The sequence below is a fragment of the Aotus nancymaae genome, unplaced genomic scaffold (genome assembly GCF_030222135.1).
Source record: "Aotus nancymaae isolate 86718 unplaced genomic scaffold, 86718_ANA_hifiasm-v0.15.2.pri h1tg000062l, whole genome shotgun sequence".
NCBI classification, from domain to species: domain Eukaryota; kingdom Metazoa; phylum Chordata; class Mammalia; order Primates; family Aotidae; genus Aotus; species Aotus nancymaae.
Window position 1 is genome coordinate 40280806 of NW_026988476.1, and position 18027 is coordinate 40298832.

General features: G+C 37.0%; 1 protein-coding gene across 3 annotated transcripts in view; it reads left to right on the forward strand.

Annotated features, from left to right (window-relative positions):
* The window catches only part of AP4E1 (adaptor related protein complex 4 subunit epsilon 1), a 98292-nt gene extending 81484 nt beyond the window's left edge, over positions 1–16808 (forward strand). For 2 of the 3 annotated variants that reach the window (XM_064365673.1, XM_064365674.1), the window contains 4 exons: positions 934–1124; positions 2890–3047; positions 4378–4520; positions 14892–16808. In XM_064365673.1, coding sequence (XP_064221743.1) covers positions 934–1124; positions 2890–3047; positions 4378–4520; positions 14892–14975 — 576 coding nt within the window. In that variant the 3' untranslated portion in view covers positions 14976–16808. Of the gene's footprint in view, positions 1–933; positions 1125–2889; positions 3048–4377; positions 7802–14891 lie in introns of those variants that run through there. The other variant, XM_012442378.2, reaches the window with a different exon arrangement.
* The last annotated feature ends 1219 nt before the right edge of the window (positions 16809–18027 follow it).

Genomic DNA, 18027 nt, shown 5'->3' on the forward strand with positions numbered 1-18027 from the left:
TTCCCCAGCTCTAACAGAGATTGCCATTGTGATTGCGGGAAGTATGTTTAATTACATTATTGTATGAATGTCCTTGGTGGAGTTATAAAGGGATTTAACCAATATATTTACCTTCCACAAAATTGGCCCAGATTCTTCTATGAGCTAGAATGTGTTGAATGGGATATGGTCTGTGCCACTGACCAGAGCAAAAGTTCCTGATACTAGATGTGCATTAGAATCACCTTTGGGGCCAGGTGAGGTGGCTCACACCTGTAATCCCAGAACTTTGGGAGGCCAAGGCAGGTGGATCACGAGGTCAGGAGTTTGAGATCAGCCTGGCCAACATGGTGAAACCCCATCTCTACTAAAAATACAAAATTAGCCAGACGTAGTTACAGATATCTGTAATCCCAGCTACTCAGGGGGCTGAGGCAGGAGAATGGCTTGAACCCGGGAGGTAGAGGTTGCAGTGAGCCAAGATTGTACCACTGCATTCCAGCCTGGGCGACAAAGGGAGACTTTGTCTCAAAAAAAAAAAAAAAAAACCAGACAAAACTGATCCCAGTTGCCTTAACTCTACCACCAGAGCTTGGGGGTAGAGAATAAAAACAGATGACACATGTATTTGTATTTATTTTTAAATTCTCTTTAAAATTATTTTAAAACTCTCCTGTCTTTAAAAACCTAGGGCCAGCCAGGATAATTAGAGTTTTAACTATAATGCCATTTGTTAACATAATTTTGACATGTGTATAATTATTATTTCTTCATTATCTGTTCTAGTGAATTTTTCTCAAGTGAAGTTGTCGGTCATCTTCATCACGTAGTTTGTTATTAACTTCCCACATTAGTATGATTTGTGCCACTTGAATTAAATAGAAAATTGGTAGTCTTACAATAGTCTGTATTGATCCCTTACTTCTTCAACACTTTTACTACTTTTATTTGCAGGTCACTGAGCAACCTGGATGCTGTTTGCCTGTAATGGAAGCAGAAAGCACCAAAAGCTTTCAATATAGTGTGCAGATAGAAAAACCTTTTACAAAAGGAAATCTTTCTGGTTTTATTAGTTATCATATGATGGATACTCATTCTACTCAGCTGGAATTTTCTGTAAACTTATCACTATTAGATTTCATTAGGTAAATGTTTTGTGAAATGTTAATTCAAGTTGTTTGTTCAGCAACTATTTTTTAGATCTCTTCTCTGGATGGAGGCAGTATGCTGCATGCTAGGGAGTACAACAGTTAAAAACTACACATAATTTCCTACCTTAGAGGAATTTCTAGTCTATGGAGGAGACATGGAACAATTACATAAATATATATGTAATTATGAATTGTGCTATGAAGAGAAAATAAATGGTACAATGAGGGATTATAATATGAGACCTAATTTAGGTTGGAGTTGGTTGGTGATCTGGAAAAACTTGTGAGAGAAAGTAAATTTAAACTAAATAACTCCAAAGATTCTGCATGGCTTTTAAAAAAGTTTATCTCATTTGTATTTTATTCAATTATTTCATAACATCTGTTTGTTAAGCCTTAGAGAACTGTGAGAAAATTGCTCAACATAGTTATTAAATTTTTATGAAACATGCAGTTTTTACCATTATACTAGGTATCATGCGGTGTTACCAAAGTAATTGAAAACAATATCTTATCTGCTCTAATTTTGTTTTATAAATGTATTGTACTGTTCTTGAACATCAAAAAAATGAAGGCTGCCTGAACCAAGAGTACAGAATTCCAGTGAATATCTATATTTTTTTAACCTCCACATGTCACTTATGTTACAGTACTCTAATTTTTTGTTCATTTTTTTTTTTTTTTGAAACGGTCTCACCATGTCACCCAGACTGGAATGTAATGGCACGCTTATGACTCTCTGCAGCCTCGACCTCCAGGCTCAAGTGACCCTCCCACCTGAGCCTCCTGAGTAGCTGGGACTGCCACCATGCCAGCTAATTTTTGTGTTTTTTGTAGAGACAGGGTTTTGTCATGTTGCTCAGGCTAGTCTCGAACTCTTGGGCTCAAGCGATCTGTCTGCCTTGGCCTCCCAAAGTGCTGGGATTAGGGGTGAGGGCCACCATACCCAGCCTTTCCTTTTCTTTAAAATCTTTTAGTAATAACTTAACTGTCCATCTGTTAGAGTACTGTATGTCTGTGGTACTGTATAAGATAAAATCCAGCCTTCAAAAAACTTATATTCTGTGATTGTGGAGGTGTATCCCATGGCGAACCTTAGTAATCGGAAGAAGCATGGTATATATAACACAGACATTTGTTCTGTGTGTATTAATAAAATCCTCTGTATCTTTAAGAAAAATATCTTTCTTGTCAGATCAATAGATACTTATTATAAAACTTAAATGCTATAGAAAAATATAAGTAGAATATAAAAGTTCTTTGTTATTCTATCCCTAGAGATACCCAGTTTTAACTATTTGATCTTTAGTCTCCTGAACCATTTAAAAAATGTATTTGTGAAAATTGTTTCTTTTGGTCTAATTTATTTAAGGTGCTAGATCTTTATATTCATATTCTTTTACATAACTTTGATAAAGTATCCCATTATCCCCAAATTCAAATTATATATGAAAGAAAAGTTCATATTATATTTGAATGATTTATGAAATTACTTGGTAAAATCTTACTGGAATGACTAGTAGAGAGAACTGAGTGATTTATTGAAATGACGTTTTAAACTTAATAGTATTACCTGCTTTCAGTAGTTTCATCAGGTTAGAGGATGATACTAATTATTTTTAGCATATTTGGGTTTAAAAACATAAATCTTATGGGACCCAGATTTACAATGATGTTTTATTCTCATGAGGCATTTGAAATTTGTTTAGAATCATTTCACTTTTTTTGATATATATCTAATTTTAAACATTATTTTCAGACCATTAAAAATCTCAAGTGAAGACTTCGGCAAACTGTGGTTATCCTTCGCAAATGATGTGAAACAAAATGTAAAAATGTCAGAATCTCAAGCTGCACTGCCTTCTATACTAAAGACTCTGCAACAGAAATTAAGACTCCATGTTGTTGACATTATAGGTTCGTAGAGTTACAAAAAGGCAATTCCGTATTTATAGGAGCTTTCTTACAATTGGAACACAAACTCTTACAAGTATCAGATTTCTTAGAGCTTTATTTCCAGTTGCCACTGTCTTTCAGATGAGTGTGTTTTTCAGACTATATTAAAGAATTTTTTTATTGGAATATACACATACATAAAATATACCATTTTAACAATTAAAAAAAATATAGTTAAGTGGCATTGAGTATATTCACACTGTTATGCAACTGTCACCATCATCTGTCTTTAGAACTTTTTCATCTTCCTCAACTGGAACACTATACCCATTAAACACTAACTCCGCCTTTCCCCTTCTTCTCCATCTCCTGGCAACTACGATTTACCTCTTGTCTCTATGAACATGACTACGTTAGGTACTTTATGTAAGTGGAATCATACTATACTTGTCCTTTTGTATCAGGCTTATTTTGCTGAGCATAATGTCTTCAAGGTTGATCCATGTTGTAGCATATGTCAGAATTTTTTCCTTCCTAAGTTTGAATACTAGTTCATGTTGTGAATGTGATACATTTTGTTTATTCATCTGTAAATGGATACTTGGATTACTTCCACTTTTTGGCTCTTGGTGAATAATGCTGTTATGAATAGGGTTATACAAATATCGCTGTTTGTGTCCCTGCTTGAAGTGGAATTGCTGGATTATATGGTAATTATGGATTTAATTAATTAATTTAATTTTTTTGAGACAGAGGCTTACTTTGTCGCCCATGCTGGAGTGCAGTGGTGCGATCTAGGCTCACTGCAACTTCCACCTTCCAGGTTCAAGCAATTCTTGTGCCTCAGCCTTCTGAGTAGCTGGGATTACAGGTGTGTGGCACCATGCTCAGCTAATTTTTTGTATTTTTTAGTAGAGACGGGGTTTCACCATGTTGCCCAGGCAGGTCTGGAACTCCTGAGCTTAAATAATCTGCTCTCCTTGGCCTCCCAAAGTGCTGGGATTACAGGCATGAACTACTGCACCTGGCCTAGATTTAATTTTCTGAGAAACCACCATATTATTTTCACAGCAACTGTACCATTTTACATTCCCACCAGCAATGTACAAGGGTTCCAGTTTCTCCACATCTTCATCAACACTTGTTACTATCTGTTTTTTTCTTTAATATTAGCCACCTTAATGGGTATGAAGTACAGTATCTCATTGTGGTTTCAATTTGCAGTTTCCTTAGTGATTAGTGATACTGAGTATCTTTTCATGTGCTTATTAGCCATTTGTGTATCTTCTTGGCGAAATGTCTGTTTAATTCCTATTGCATTTAATCATTTTTCACTTTTGTTTTGTTGTAGGCAATGAAGGGCTATTGGCCTGTCAGCTGCTGCCATCCATCCCCTGCTTACTGCATTGCCGAGTTCATGCAAATATATTAGCCCTGTGGTTCAGATCCTCCTGCTCTACTCTTTCTGACTATTTGTTGTATCAGTGTCAAAAGGTGATGGAGGGATCCTAGCAGAAGCTCTGCTAAATTTTACTTCATTAAGATCAATGGTTTACATAGATAAACTTATTTACCAAAGTAAAAAAGAACTCATGGTACTTCTAATGAAAGCGGGGATTATTACAAGTGTGGTTTATATGTTTTCTTTGATTCCTGGTCAAGAAAGATCCCCCAAACTGTACCCCTAACCTTTAACTCAGGATTGTACAGTATGTTTGGGTCCCCCAAAAAGTGACCTAAGCTAATGTTATAAACTGCTAATGATTTATATACCACTTAGTGTGTAGAGGGACTGAAAATATTTATTTTGTTATAAATAATTTTATAGCAAGTTTACTCTAGTGCTAGCTAATTTGTAATAAAGCCAAGTCTCAGTTTTCTGCATTAATTGAAGGGAGACATGAAATTGATAATCTCAAACCTAATTCATATTTGGCTTTGGAATGCAGTGTATGTTTTTTGGTAGGCAAGTCAATACTTTTGATTATGTTTTGCTTAGATCAGTGTTGAACTAAGTTGGCATAGCATACACTAACAGTTGTAGAAGATCCATGAGCATGCTGGATATTGAGGGGATCCAATCTGTGGTGTTTTTTTTTTTTATTATAGATAACTGTTACACGTAATTCCAGATAATTTGGTTATGAAATTTGTCTGTTTTACGCTTGGATTATTTTAAAATTCAAAGCAAATCACTCTATTCTTATTTTTGAAACTCAGAGCCATTTTCAAAATACCATATGGAAACAAAACCCATAAGAGCACACAGTAACAAAGCAAACAGATACAAAAAGGACTTTTTAGTTATAACAAATATTTTAGTCAGTTACCACTTAGGTCCTTTTGGCAAATTAAAATTTGTGATTAGAGTATAAATGGCAAAACCATCTTTTCCTGGCCTTTGAATCCACTAGTACTCAATGGATATAGCTGAAGCAGAGACTGTCTAAGTATAGCATACAGGTTCTTCAGTAAAATATATCATTTTCATGTTATAGTTATGCCTGTGTGGCCTCTGTCAGAACCGTTATCAGTAAAAGAAGTTAAGCCTTTATATGAATGATGGACCAAAATATTGAGGTTGTATATTAACTGAAATATTATTTTATAAAATCTTATGGTGCTGTGGAAAATATTTATTATTTCACTTTTTCTGACACTTCACCACAGAGACTGTTCAGGTAAGTCATTACAGTTTTAAGTCATTACAGTTAATAATCTGGTTAATTGGTACTTTTAGTCACCCAGGTCAGGAATTCTGATTTTAGGTTATCTCATTAATCATAGCTGATAAAGAAGCTACGGATATTCCTCAGAGCTGATAGAGTTCATTAGTCATTTGTGTCAAGAGTATTCCTCCCTAAAAACAAAACCAGTATTTTCTTTCTCAAATTTTAAGTTAGTCATTAAAAAATATATAACATCTTGTTAATTTTATTCTTTTAAAAACATACATTGAAATCTTGCTACAAGAGTAGTAAGTGACTGGAATTTCCTGCATAATAGGTTCCTCCTTTTAAATAGATGAGATTCATCCCCAGGCTCTCAGCGGTGTCATAATGAACGGAGTATGCTGACTCCAGGGGTGCGGTGGACTCTGGTAGCTAGCCTTATCAGCTCCCTCCTTATTCCTACCTCTGTCAGCAGCATCCCTCTCCCCTTACCTGATTCTGCTATGACTCTGACAGAGAGGAAGTGCCTTCTCACTTTGCAAAGGAATTCAGCATGTCACAAAGGAGGTGCTCCAATTTTTTGTTTCCTTACTTCCCTGTGTTTGCCTAGTTACTGAGGCTAGGTCAAGTGTGTAAGATGCTGAGAGCACATGGACTGCTACCAGAGAGATCTGCTGCTTCGTTACAGGATGTATTTGTGAGTGGTAGCTGCAGTTGTCATGAGAGACATGCTTGGCATACAGAGCTGTCTAATGGGTGGGAGACATGTAATGGTAGATTTAGGGCTGGGAGCATGATTTTGGGTCTGTCCAAAGTAATGTGGTATCACTTTTGTTCTTTCTGAACCCACTAAATGAAAAGTAGGGTAACAGGGTTTCTACTGAAATGTTTAGTAGAATGTTTACAGTTTTTATATTTTTATGATTTTAAAAACAATAATAGAAGAATAGATTCTAAGGAACTTCAGAGCAGTATATATTCTGTCTAAACTCATTGAATGTTTTGAGTTATAAATCAGGCATCATCAACCTTTATTTTTGCATTGCAGGAGTTGTGACTATAAAGTAAGGAGAATTTATTTTATTTATTTATTTTTTGAGATGGAGTTTTGCTGTTGTTGCTCAGGCTGGAGTGCAATGGTGCAGTCTTGGCTCACCGCACCCTTCGCCTCCTGGGTTCAAGTGATTCTCCTGTCTCAGCCTCCTGAGTAGCTGGGATTACAGGCATGCGCCACCACACCTGGCTAATTTTTTTGTAGTTTTAGTAGAGACGGGATTTCTCCATGTTGGTCAGGCTGGTCTTAAACTCCTGACCTCAGGTGATCCGCCCGCCTCAGCCTTCCAAAGTGCTGGGATTACAGGCATCAGACACCATGCCCGGCTGAATTATTTTTGTGGGTAAACTCATTCTCTTTACCTAATAGTCATAATTTAGTCAGTGAAGGGACAACATCTGGGGTAAGGGGTATGGAGGAGATGCTCAGCTTTGTGAATTTTGTGCCAGGCATCTTTGCTGAAAATGGAAATGGCAGCGAGTGTGAATCTGGGGGAATATAAGGGATGACAAAAAAGCCTTAAGAGTAGGTGGAGGAAGAAGGGTCAGACTCCTACCAGAATAGTCCCTGTGGAGGAAGGCAGATCAGAGCTCTGGGTTTGAAAGTGGGCCTAAGTAAGGGTCCTGCTAGAGAAACTGCAGCTAGAAGCTGAGCAGTTACCAATTGCTAATGTGCCAAGTATACCAACCACAGCGTGTGTTCTGTAGAGGAGCATTATTTTAAACAATGTTATATCATCTACCAAAATAATTGTAGTAAAAGTGTAGTATTTTATTTTTTCCTTTTATGTCAGCAATATTTTAAAATATTGATCTGTTTATCTTATATTTTTATGGATAAATGTGATATTTGCCTCATAATTGTGAGCCACTGAGAGTGCACTGAACCTATTCACACGTCTTTAAGATGTTTTGCTGTGTTAAAATTTTAGGAGAGAAAAATGCAAGTGAATAATAATTTAATAGGCATTTATTACTTTATTTTGGAGTTGAATTCTATAATTAGAAAAAGTTCAGTAATGTAATAAATACAAAGTGATCTGTACTGTCTTTTGGTCTATATGTTCTTTATTAACTGAGTAGCTGAATATTAAGTAATATTATTTAATCAGTAATTTGGTTGACATTAGCTAAAAAGAGCAGGAGCAATTGGAATGGGATGAAAAGAATGATTTATTCATTACAGCCCCCCCCAAAATCTTGTCTAATTGGTTAAAAGTAAAGGTAGTGCTATTTCTCTTTCTGTATGATGGTCAGAGAGAACTTTTTTGGCTTCAGACAAATTATAGCATTGATTGATTCTCAGGATGCCTGTCCATATCCCCTGCTTTCACCTTAGGCTGAGCAGAGCATTTAAAGCAGATCATTGTTTCCATCATGCGCTTCCTTTATAGATGTCTGAAGATGCCAGAAACACAGTAAATCTACTAGAAACTTAGTGACCAAAGAATCTGAGTGTGCTGGCCATCTCTGCGTCGTGTATCCTAAGACACAAAGCTAGATCAGAAATGGAGTTTAAATCCTACTGATTTGTGTCTCTTCTTGGCTACAATGTATATCAAGGAAAAAAAAAAACCCTGAGACTTGAAGCTCCGTCTTTGCGGCACTGAAGTCAAAAAGGAGGTTTAAATGCACCACACTCAACTGTAGTAATTGAAAAGAAGGGAGCTGTTTAAGGGAGGAGTGGCCTGCAGCCCTATGGGCCAGGGCTGATGATTGTATGATAGTTACTGGTTTATGTGTATGCATAGTGGGAGACTGTGAGCTTTTTGTGCTTAGGAACTCTGTGAGTATATAGAGTTTTTATTTTTTTGATAGACTATTTTTTAAGACATTATTTTTTTGAGCAGTTTCAGGTTCAAGCAAAATTGAGAGGAACAGAGGTTTCCCATATACTCCCTCCTCCCACATACATGCATAGACTACCCCATCATGAGCATCCTCTACCAAAGTGTTACATTTATTATAATTCATGAACCTACCTTGACATATTGTTATCACCAAATATTTTACATTATAGTTCACTCATTGTACATTCTATGGGTTTAGGCAAATGTATAATGACATGAATCCACCAGTGTAGTATCCAGAGTGTGTTCACTGTATTAGAAATCCTCTGTGCTCTGCCTGCTTGTCCCTTCCACTCTCCTGCCCCCAACCCCTAGTAACCACTGATGTTTTTTACTATCTCCATAGTTTTGCCTTGTCCAGAGAATATCATATGGTTGGAATCATATAGTAGTAGCCTTTTCAGATCGTTTTCATGTAGTTAATATGCATTTAAGTTTCCTCCATATCTTTTCATGGCTTACTTTTTAGCATTGAAAAATACACTATGTATACCAAGCTTTTTTAATCCATTCACTTAAAGATGTGGTTGCTTCCAAGTTTTGGCAATTATGAATAAAGCTGCTATAAACATTGTATACAGATTTTTTGTGTAGACATGTCTTCAACTCCTTTGGGCAAATACCAAGGAGCACGATTGCTGGATCCTATGTTAAGAATATGTTTAGTTCTGTGAGAAACTGCCAAATTGTCTTCCAAAGTGGCTGTACTATTTTGCGTTCCTGCCAGCAAAGATTGCTGTTGCTCCACGTCCTTGCCAGCATTTGGTGGTGTCAGGGTTCTGGATTTTGGCCATTCTAATAGGTGTGTAGTGATACCTCGTTTCAATTTGCTTTTCCCTGATGAAATATGGTATTGAATATCTTGTCATATGCTTTGTTGCCATCTGTCTGGTTTTTTTTGTTTTGTTTTTTGTTTTTTTGTGAGATGCCCATTAAGGGCTTTGGCCCATTTTTAAATCAAGTTTTCTGGTAGTTGAGTTTGAGTTCTTTGTTTATTTTTGGTAACATTCTTTTGCCAGATATATCTGTTGTAAATATTTTCTTCTGGTCTGTGGCTTATCTTTTCAGTCTCTTGATAGTGTCTTTTGCAGAGCAGAACTTTTTAATTTTAGTGAAGTTCAGCTTATTAAATGTTTCTTTCATGGATTATGCCTTGATATTATATCTAAAAGTCGTTGCTAAACCCAAGGTTATCTAGATTTTTCTCCTATGTTATCTTCTAGAAATTTTATAATTTTGCATTTTACTTTTAGGTATATGACCCATTTTGAGTCATTTTTTGTGAAGGGTGTAAGGTCTGTGTCTAGATTCATTTTTTTGCATGTGGATGTCCAGTTGTTCCAGCACCATTTCTTGAAAAGACCATCTTTTTTCCATTATATTGCATTTGCTTCTTTGTCAATGTATTAGTCTGTTTTTATATTACTCTAAAGTAATACCTGAGGCTGGGTAATTTATAAAGAAAAGGGGTTTAATTGGCTTATGGTTCTGCAGGGTGTACAGAAAGCATAATGCTGGCATCTGCTTCTGGTGAGGTCTCAGGAGACTTACAATCATGGTAGAAGGCAAAGGGAGAACAGGTGGTATTACATGGTGAGGAAGGGGGCAAGAGAGAGAGGAGGGAGGTCCCAGACTTTTTTAAACAAACAGACCTCATGTGAACTAAGTGAGCAAGAGCTGACTTACCACCAAGGGGATGGTGCTAAGCCATCCATGAGGGATCTGCCCCATGATCCAGTTACCTCCCACCAGGCCTCACCTCAAACATTGGGAATCAGATTTCAACATGAGATTTGGAGGGGACAAGCATCCAAACCGTATCAGTCAGAATCAGTTGACTATATTTATGTGGATCCATTTCTGGGCTCTCTTTTCTATTCCACTCATCTATTTTTGTCTTTTGCCAGTGCCACACTGCCATGATTATTCTAGCTTTATAGTAATCTCGAAGTCAGGTAGTGTCAGTCTTCCAACTTTGTTCTCCTTCAATATTATGTTGGCTACTCTGGGTCTTTTGCCTCTTACTATAAACTTTAGAATTAGTTTGTAGATATCTACAAAATAACTTGCTGGGTTTTTGATTGGGATTGCATTGAATCTAAAGATCAAGTTGGGAAGAAGAGACATCTTTAATCAAAGATACTTTTATTTCTTCCTGCCCAGTTTGTATACCTTTTAGTTCCCTTTTTGTCTTACTAAATTCACTAAGATTTCTAGTATAATGTTGAAATGCAGTGGTGAGAGGAGATACTCTTCTCTTACTCCTGATCTTAGTGGGAAAGCTTCCAGTTTCTCATCATTAAGTATGATGCTAGCTTTCTCTTCCTAATTTACTGAGATTTTAATCATGAATGGGTGTTGGATTTTGTCAGCTGCTTTTTCCGCATCTATCAGTATGATCATATGATTATTATTCTTTAGCTCATTGACATGATGGATTACATTTATTAATTTTGATTTTCTTTTTTTTTTTTTTTTTTTTGACAGAGTGAGACTCTGTCACCTAGGCTGGAGTGCAGTGGTGCAATCTCAGCTCACTGCAACCTCTGCTTTCCAGGTTCAAGCAATTCTCTTGTCTTAGCCTCACGAGTAGCTGAGACTACAGGTGCATACCACCATGCCCAGCTGATTTTTTAGGGACAACTACACATTAGTAAAATCAATAACATCAGGAAAGTTGGGAAAGAACAGGCCCTCTGGGATAAAGCAGCAGAAAGGAGTTACTTAAAAGGAAATGTGTTTCATATGCATCACACTGGAAAATTTTTATGATAGGTACATGGATCCTAGGTAGGAGAGCATCCAAAAGGTGAATCCCAGAGAATTCTGAGAACTTAAAAAAATTGTGGGTATAGAGAACATGGGCCTGGTTGTGCAGAAAGTACAGATGATGAGGAGCATATAAGCTTCCTGAAGCATCTTTAATGCTGAAAAAATCATGGGTCCTTGTAAGCAGTTGCAGCCAGATTGTGGGCTTTTTTCCAAGGGAGGGAATCAATTTCCGTTAGTTATTTTAAACTATTTTCCTAAGTGGATGAGTACTTTTCCTTCCCCAAAACATTACATTGCCAGTGCCACTAAATGGCTGACTTCAGGAAATTTTTCCTTGATATGATCTGGGAGATTATGTGCCAAATGGAGAGACTAGAGCCCAGAGGTTAATTGTGTTTCAGTGAGAGAACAGTGCTTAGAAATATTTTAATTGCACATCTCCTCCACTCCTTATGTGACAAGTAGAAAGGAGCAGAGGTAAGGCATGTACATTCTCAGGGGGAGGCATTTGATCTCTACCAAATAATTTAATGAAGGCAAGGACAAAACTAGTGACTAGAACAACCTGGTCCTGTTAGTGATAGTTATCAAGATATTAGAATTTATTTTCTATTTTAGTTGACTGATTAATGGTTTATGGGGGTAAATAGTTACTGTAAATTGTGGGAAAGATGAAATGATTTTGTACCCTATTATTGGACATCTTCATTTACAGACATAGAATATGTATATCTTCAAATTCAGAAATTCCTAGGTTTTTATAGATAAAACATCTATTTATAATGGGTTTCTCAGATGTTGCCTTTTTATTGATTCAGATTTTGTTGAAGATGATCAGAATATTGAATCTCATTCATATGTCCTATGATAGCTGCCACCATGAATAAAAGTGGCATAATTGGAAAGACCTGAACTGCAATAATTTTGTAAACTTTATTACGAAAATTTCAAACACATAATAAACAGTGACATAATGAATCCATGTACCATTATCCAGCTTCAACAACTCTCAGCATTCTGCCTTTCTTATTATACCTCCTCACTTCCTGCCCCCCCACTAGGTTATTTTTATATTTCTTTTATTTGCATGCATTGAAATGCACAAATCTTAACTGCTTAATTTCATCAAATGGATATGCCCATGTGGCCCACAGCTCTATCAAGCTGTGAAGCATTTCCATTATCCCAAGAACCTCCTCTTGTCCCTTCCCAGTCAGTCCCTGTACTCCATCACTGCCCTGCTCCAAGGCAGCTACTGTTCTGTTTTTTTCTACTATAGATGAGTTTTGCTTGTTCTAGAACTTGATAAAAATGGAATCATTAAGAATGTACTTTTTTTTTTTTTGGAGATGGAGTTTCGCTCTTGTCACCCAGGCTGGAGTGCAATGGTACAATCTCAGCTCACTGCAACTCCGCCTCCTGGGTTCAAGCGATTCTCCTGCCACTGCCTCCTGAGCAGCTGGGATTACAGGTGCACACCATCATACCCGGCTAATTTTTGTATTATGAGTAGAGTCGGGGTTTCATCACGTTGGCCAGGCTGATCTTGAACATCTGACCTTAGGTGATCCACCTGCCTCGGCTTCCCAAAGTGCTGGGATTGCAGGTGTGAGCCACCATGCCCAGACAAGGATGTATTTTTGAAATCAGGCTCTTTTAATTAAATTTTTGTTTCTGCATTTATCAACTATGTGGAAAGACGGGACCTGAAAGGAATGGTGTACTGAGCAGATGTGGGAACAAAATTAGATAGATACAATATTGATGGGACATGAGGAGTGCTGGTGAGCTATTCCTTAGCCTAAGATGTGTCATAATGATGAGTTCACACATTTTCTTCACCCACTAATACATCTCCAGCATCTAGAACAACTTTAAATTACGTGAGCAAAAAACAGAAGGGGTTTAGTGACAGAAGGTAATATGGTTTGGGAGAGAGATGCAAGATTGGGAATTTGTGGTCAGAGAATAGTGATCCACTTGAATTAAAGGATTCTTTAAAATATTTTTAGCAGACTCAGTCTTCTCAATCTTTGATAATTTTATCACACACTTGAGATTATACTTAGCCTGACCAATTCAGAAGACTTTATTTATTTGTTTATTTTTTTTTTTGAGATAGAATCTTGCTTTGTTGCTCAGGATGCAGTGTAGTGGATCCATCATGGCTCACTGCAGTCTTGACTTCCCGGGGTCAAGTGATCCTTTCACCTCAGCCTCCTGAGTAGCTGAGAGTACAGGCACACGCCATTATGCCCAGCTAATTTTTGTATCTTTTGTAGACATGGGTTTTTCTATGTTGCCCAGGCTGGTCTTGAACTCTGGTGCTCAAGCATTTCACCCTCCTCAGCCTCCCAAAGTACTGGGATTATAAGCCACTATGGCCTGACTTCTAAATGTTAAAGACGTTCAAACTGTATTGTCTATAATCCACAGTAGGAAATACATGGTACATCATGACCTAGTTTACACATTATGCATATAATTGAAATTTCAAATTGTAGAAAAAAATCACTTAGCCTAATACTCAGTCCCATGCACTTTGATACCTTCTATTCTGATCCATTCCATTTTTTTTTTTAAAGCTAGTTGCAACCAACCAATTAGATTGATTGATTTCATGACCCATTTCATGCCTACCAAGCCCAGCTTGGGTTAGCTAAACTGTAGTTGACCTGCAGACTCATGATCATGAGAATAATACTTGTTGCTATTAGCCACTGAGTTTTTCAGGTGACATATAGACAGCATTGTTGTAGCATTAGCTGAGATGCACATCAGAAAGTCAACATTTACTTGTTGCAATAAGATGGACACAGGGCTAGAAATAATAACCCAGTGACTTACAATTATGATCAAATTAGTTCTAATCTTGGATGGGTCATCTTTTCTCTCTGGGCTATAGTTTTCTGCCCTGTAAAGTGAAGAGAGAGACAGGACTGGGATAGATCTCTAAAATCCTCCTTACTTCTGAGGTTCAGAGTCTCAGGGCTGCTCTGAGCATATGCGATTTTCACAAATTATATTCCTTCTTCTTCCTTCTAAAATTTCTTAGCTCAAGGAGATCACCTTTGTCACTATTGTAGAGTGGGGAGCAGATTCTTATATGTTTCTCTAAAACAATATGGAAGAACATCAGTCCATAGAAGAATAGTAACTTACTCAGAAAGTTTCAAAATAACCCACAGGGTCTTAGTGTTCAACAGAAGCATTCTTCATAGCCAGTGCTTTCTGTGCAGGTCAGCTGGGCTTCTATCTAATCAGATAGGAAAAAATTAACTGTTTTTGCAGCTCTGATCTGCAGAAAAGCCTCCCCACTCTCATTAAACACTAAGCTGTGGCAGCATCACTGTTTCCACATGCTTTTCTGTGTTTCCCAGCTCTTTGGAGTTGGATTTTCATGTGATTGAGTTCAAGTCAGTTATATTCCAGTAGAATGTTGGTGGAAGTGATATACACAACTTCTAGGCATGGACCCTAAAACATTTTACATGCCCTCACTCTTTTTTGCTCATCAGGTTGTTGGATGGAGAGAATCCAGTTATAAAGTCTCTAAAAAGGAGGCAATGGAGCTACTGGTTGGAAGAAACCTGAGTCTCTGAATGAAGCAATTCCTTTCCCTCTTGACCTCCCTGGACTGTAACCTGAATTGAAAACAAGTCTTTGATGTGTTAAGCCACTGAGATTTGGGGGTTTGTTACATCAGAACTACCTTGACTAATGCATCTGCTTAGACTCATAATTTTCAATATGTTAGCCGCTAGCTACATGTGGGAACTGAGCACTTGAAATGTGGCTAGTCAGAATTGAGATGTGCTCTAACTGTAGAACAAATTGGATTTCAAAGACTTAGTACACAAAAAGTAAAGTATTTTATATTAATGCTATTACAATTATATTTTAGATATATTAGATATAAAATATATTATTAAAATTAGTTTCACCCATTTATCTTTATTTTTGATGTGACCACTAGAAAATTTAAAGTTGCATATGTGACTTGCATTATATTTGTATTGAAAAGTGCTGTCTCAGATCTTTCAATCGGGATCTCAGTTTACAGTCTTCAAAGATTAAATTTAGAAGAAACGTCAGTGATTGTTCTATGTCTTTCTTACTACTACTACTAACCTTAAATCTATATACTGTCCTTGAATTTTAATGACAGGTTAGAGAGAATTATTTCTGAAAAGGAAAATTTTCCCTTCACTTCTTGAGGAATTTGATGTCTATTTGTTTTTTTTCTTGCCTCCCTCCTACATCTAACTTATTTTTGCCTAATTGGTGATTAATCTAATCTAGGTGTGTTTTTCATTTAAAATACACTATTTTTTATCCCTAGAGATTCTATTTGGGTCTTTTTATACCTTCAGTTTCTCTCTTCGTCATGTTCATGCTTTCCTCTACTTTCTTAAACATATGGAATATATTTTTAATAGGTGTTTTACTGTCCTTGTTTGAGAATTCCGTTCTCTCTGTCATTTTTAGGTCTGTTTCTATTGATTGCACTTTCTCCCAGTTATTGATCATATTATTCTGTTTTTTGACATGTCTAGAGATGATTTTTTTTACTAGATGCCAGATACTGTGAATTTTATATTGTGGTATGCTGAATTGTATTGTATTCATTTCCATGTCAGCATGTCATTGTTGCATGGTGAATTGCATTGAATTCATTTATGTAATGTTGAATTTTATTCTGGTACACAGTCAAGTTATTTGGAATCGCTTGGCTCCTTTTAAGATCTACCTTTAACATGCATGTGAATATTCATTGCAGCACTAGTCACAATGGCATGGAATCGACCTAAATGCTCATCAGTGATAGATTGGATAAAGAAAATGTGGTACATATACACCATGGAATACTATGCAGCCATAAAAAGAATGAGATCATGTCTTTTGCTGGAATATGGGTGGAGCTGGAGGCCATTATGCTTAGCAAACTAATGCAGAAACAGAAAACCAAATACCGCATGTTCTCATTTATAAGTGGGAGCTAAATAATGAGAACTCATGAACACAAAGAAGGGAACAGTAGACACTGGGGGCTCCTTGAGGGTGGAGGGTGGGAGGAGGGAGAGGAGCAGAAAATACAACTTGGGTACTAGGCTTAGTACCTGGGTGATGAAATAATCTGTTCAACAAACCCACGTAACACAGATTTACCTATATAACAAACCTACACATGTACCCCCAAACCTAAAAGTTAAAAAAAAAAAAAGACCTGCCTTTAAGCTTTATTAGTCTGGATCCAGAGCAGTCTTTAGTCTAGGGTTAACTTATCCCTAGAAAACACCCTTCTGAAGATTCTACCAGATATCCTCTGTATCATGAGGGCAGTCTGGGTGGTGGAAACATAAACTATTTCTATCCCAAATTCTGGCCACCTGGACCTTCCTTAACTCTTAGGATTTCTCCTCCCTGTGCTATGACCTGGAATCTGCCTCTAGTCCGTAAGCTGTGACAATCATAGGGCTTGCCTTGTTTTTGTTTTCCTTCTCTCTGGGAGATTGGAGTCCTGTGCTGGCTGTTTTTCAGTGTCTGAAAATCACAGGTCTTTCCAGTTTCTTAGTTGTTTAAGGCGGGAAGATAAATCCAGTCCTTGTTACTCTTGGCCATAAGAGGTAGTATGTTAACCAGGTTTTAATTTCATTAGATATTCCTACCTTATTCTAGAAATTCCTGAGGAACTTGATCTAATTCAGTGCAGAATTTGGAAGGAAGAGAGCTGTCTCACTCTGTGTAGACAAATAACTCTTCTATATGTATGTTTTGGGTTTGGTCAGGTTATTAAATATAATGAAGCTATAATTAGGGCTGCCATTATCATCAAAAGGAAGAGTCCCTTATTGTGACAGCTAAATGGTGAGTTAAGAAAGCTAAATAGAGAAATTCTTAAATCTTCCTATTAGAATGAGGCCCCTGAAGACTTGCATCAACAGATACTTCTGGATAGGCCAGAATACACAGATCAGAGGCCTTTGCTGGAACAGCCCAAGTCAAAAACTGGTAGGCCAGTCGGAGCTGAACTCTCCCCAAAATTGTGAGTGGTATTTGAAAATGTTCTTTGTGGGAGAATATTGTGGCTTAGGACTACCAATTTGTCTGCTTGTATAATGGCAGTTTTTTTTTTTAAATTTATTTTGTTGGGGGAAGGTTTCTGTTTCTTAAAAGTTTCCCTCCATGGACATCAAACTTATAAATGTTGAAAATTGTTGTCAGCCCTTGGGCTATCCAGCAGTCTCTTTTCCCTACCTCTTCCTCAGATTTATTTTTTTTTAATTAATTAATTTATTTTTTATTTTTTAGAGGCGGGGTTTCACCATGTTGGTCAGGCTGGTTTCGAACTCCCGATCTGAGGTGATCCGTCCACTTCGGCCTCCCAAAGTGCTGGGATTACAGGCGTGAGCCACCATGCCTGGCCCTTCTTCCTCAGATTTCAAAGGTATAAGTCAGTAAAGTAGGATATCTCTAAAGATTTGTCCCTATAATGACATGGATATTATCAGTACTGGCATTTTCTTTGTTAAACAATTTTTTGTTTGTTTTAATTTGAAAACTTTCGTTGGCTTTTATTTGTAATTTTACAAGATAGTTTTCTATCTGCTGACTTTTTCCCTTTTATTTTTAGTTGACATGTAATAATTATAC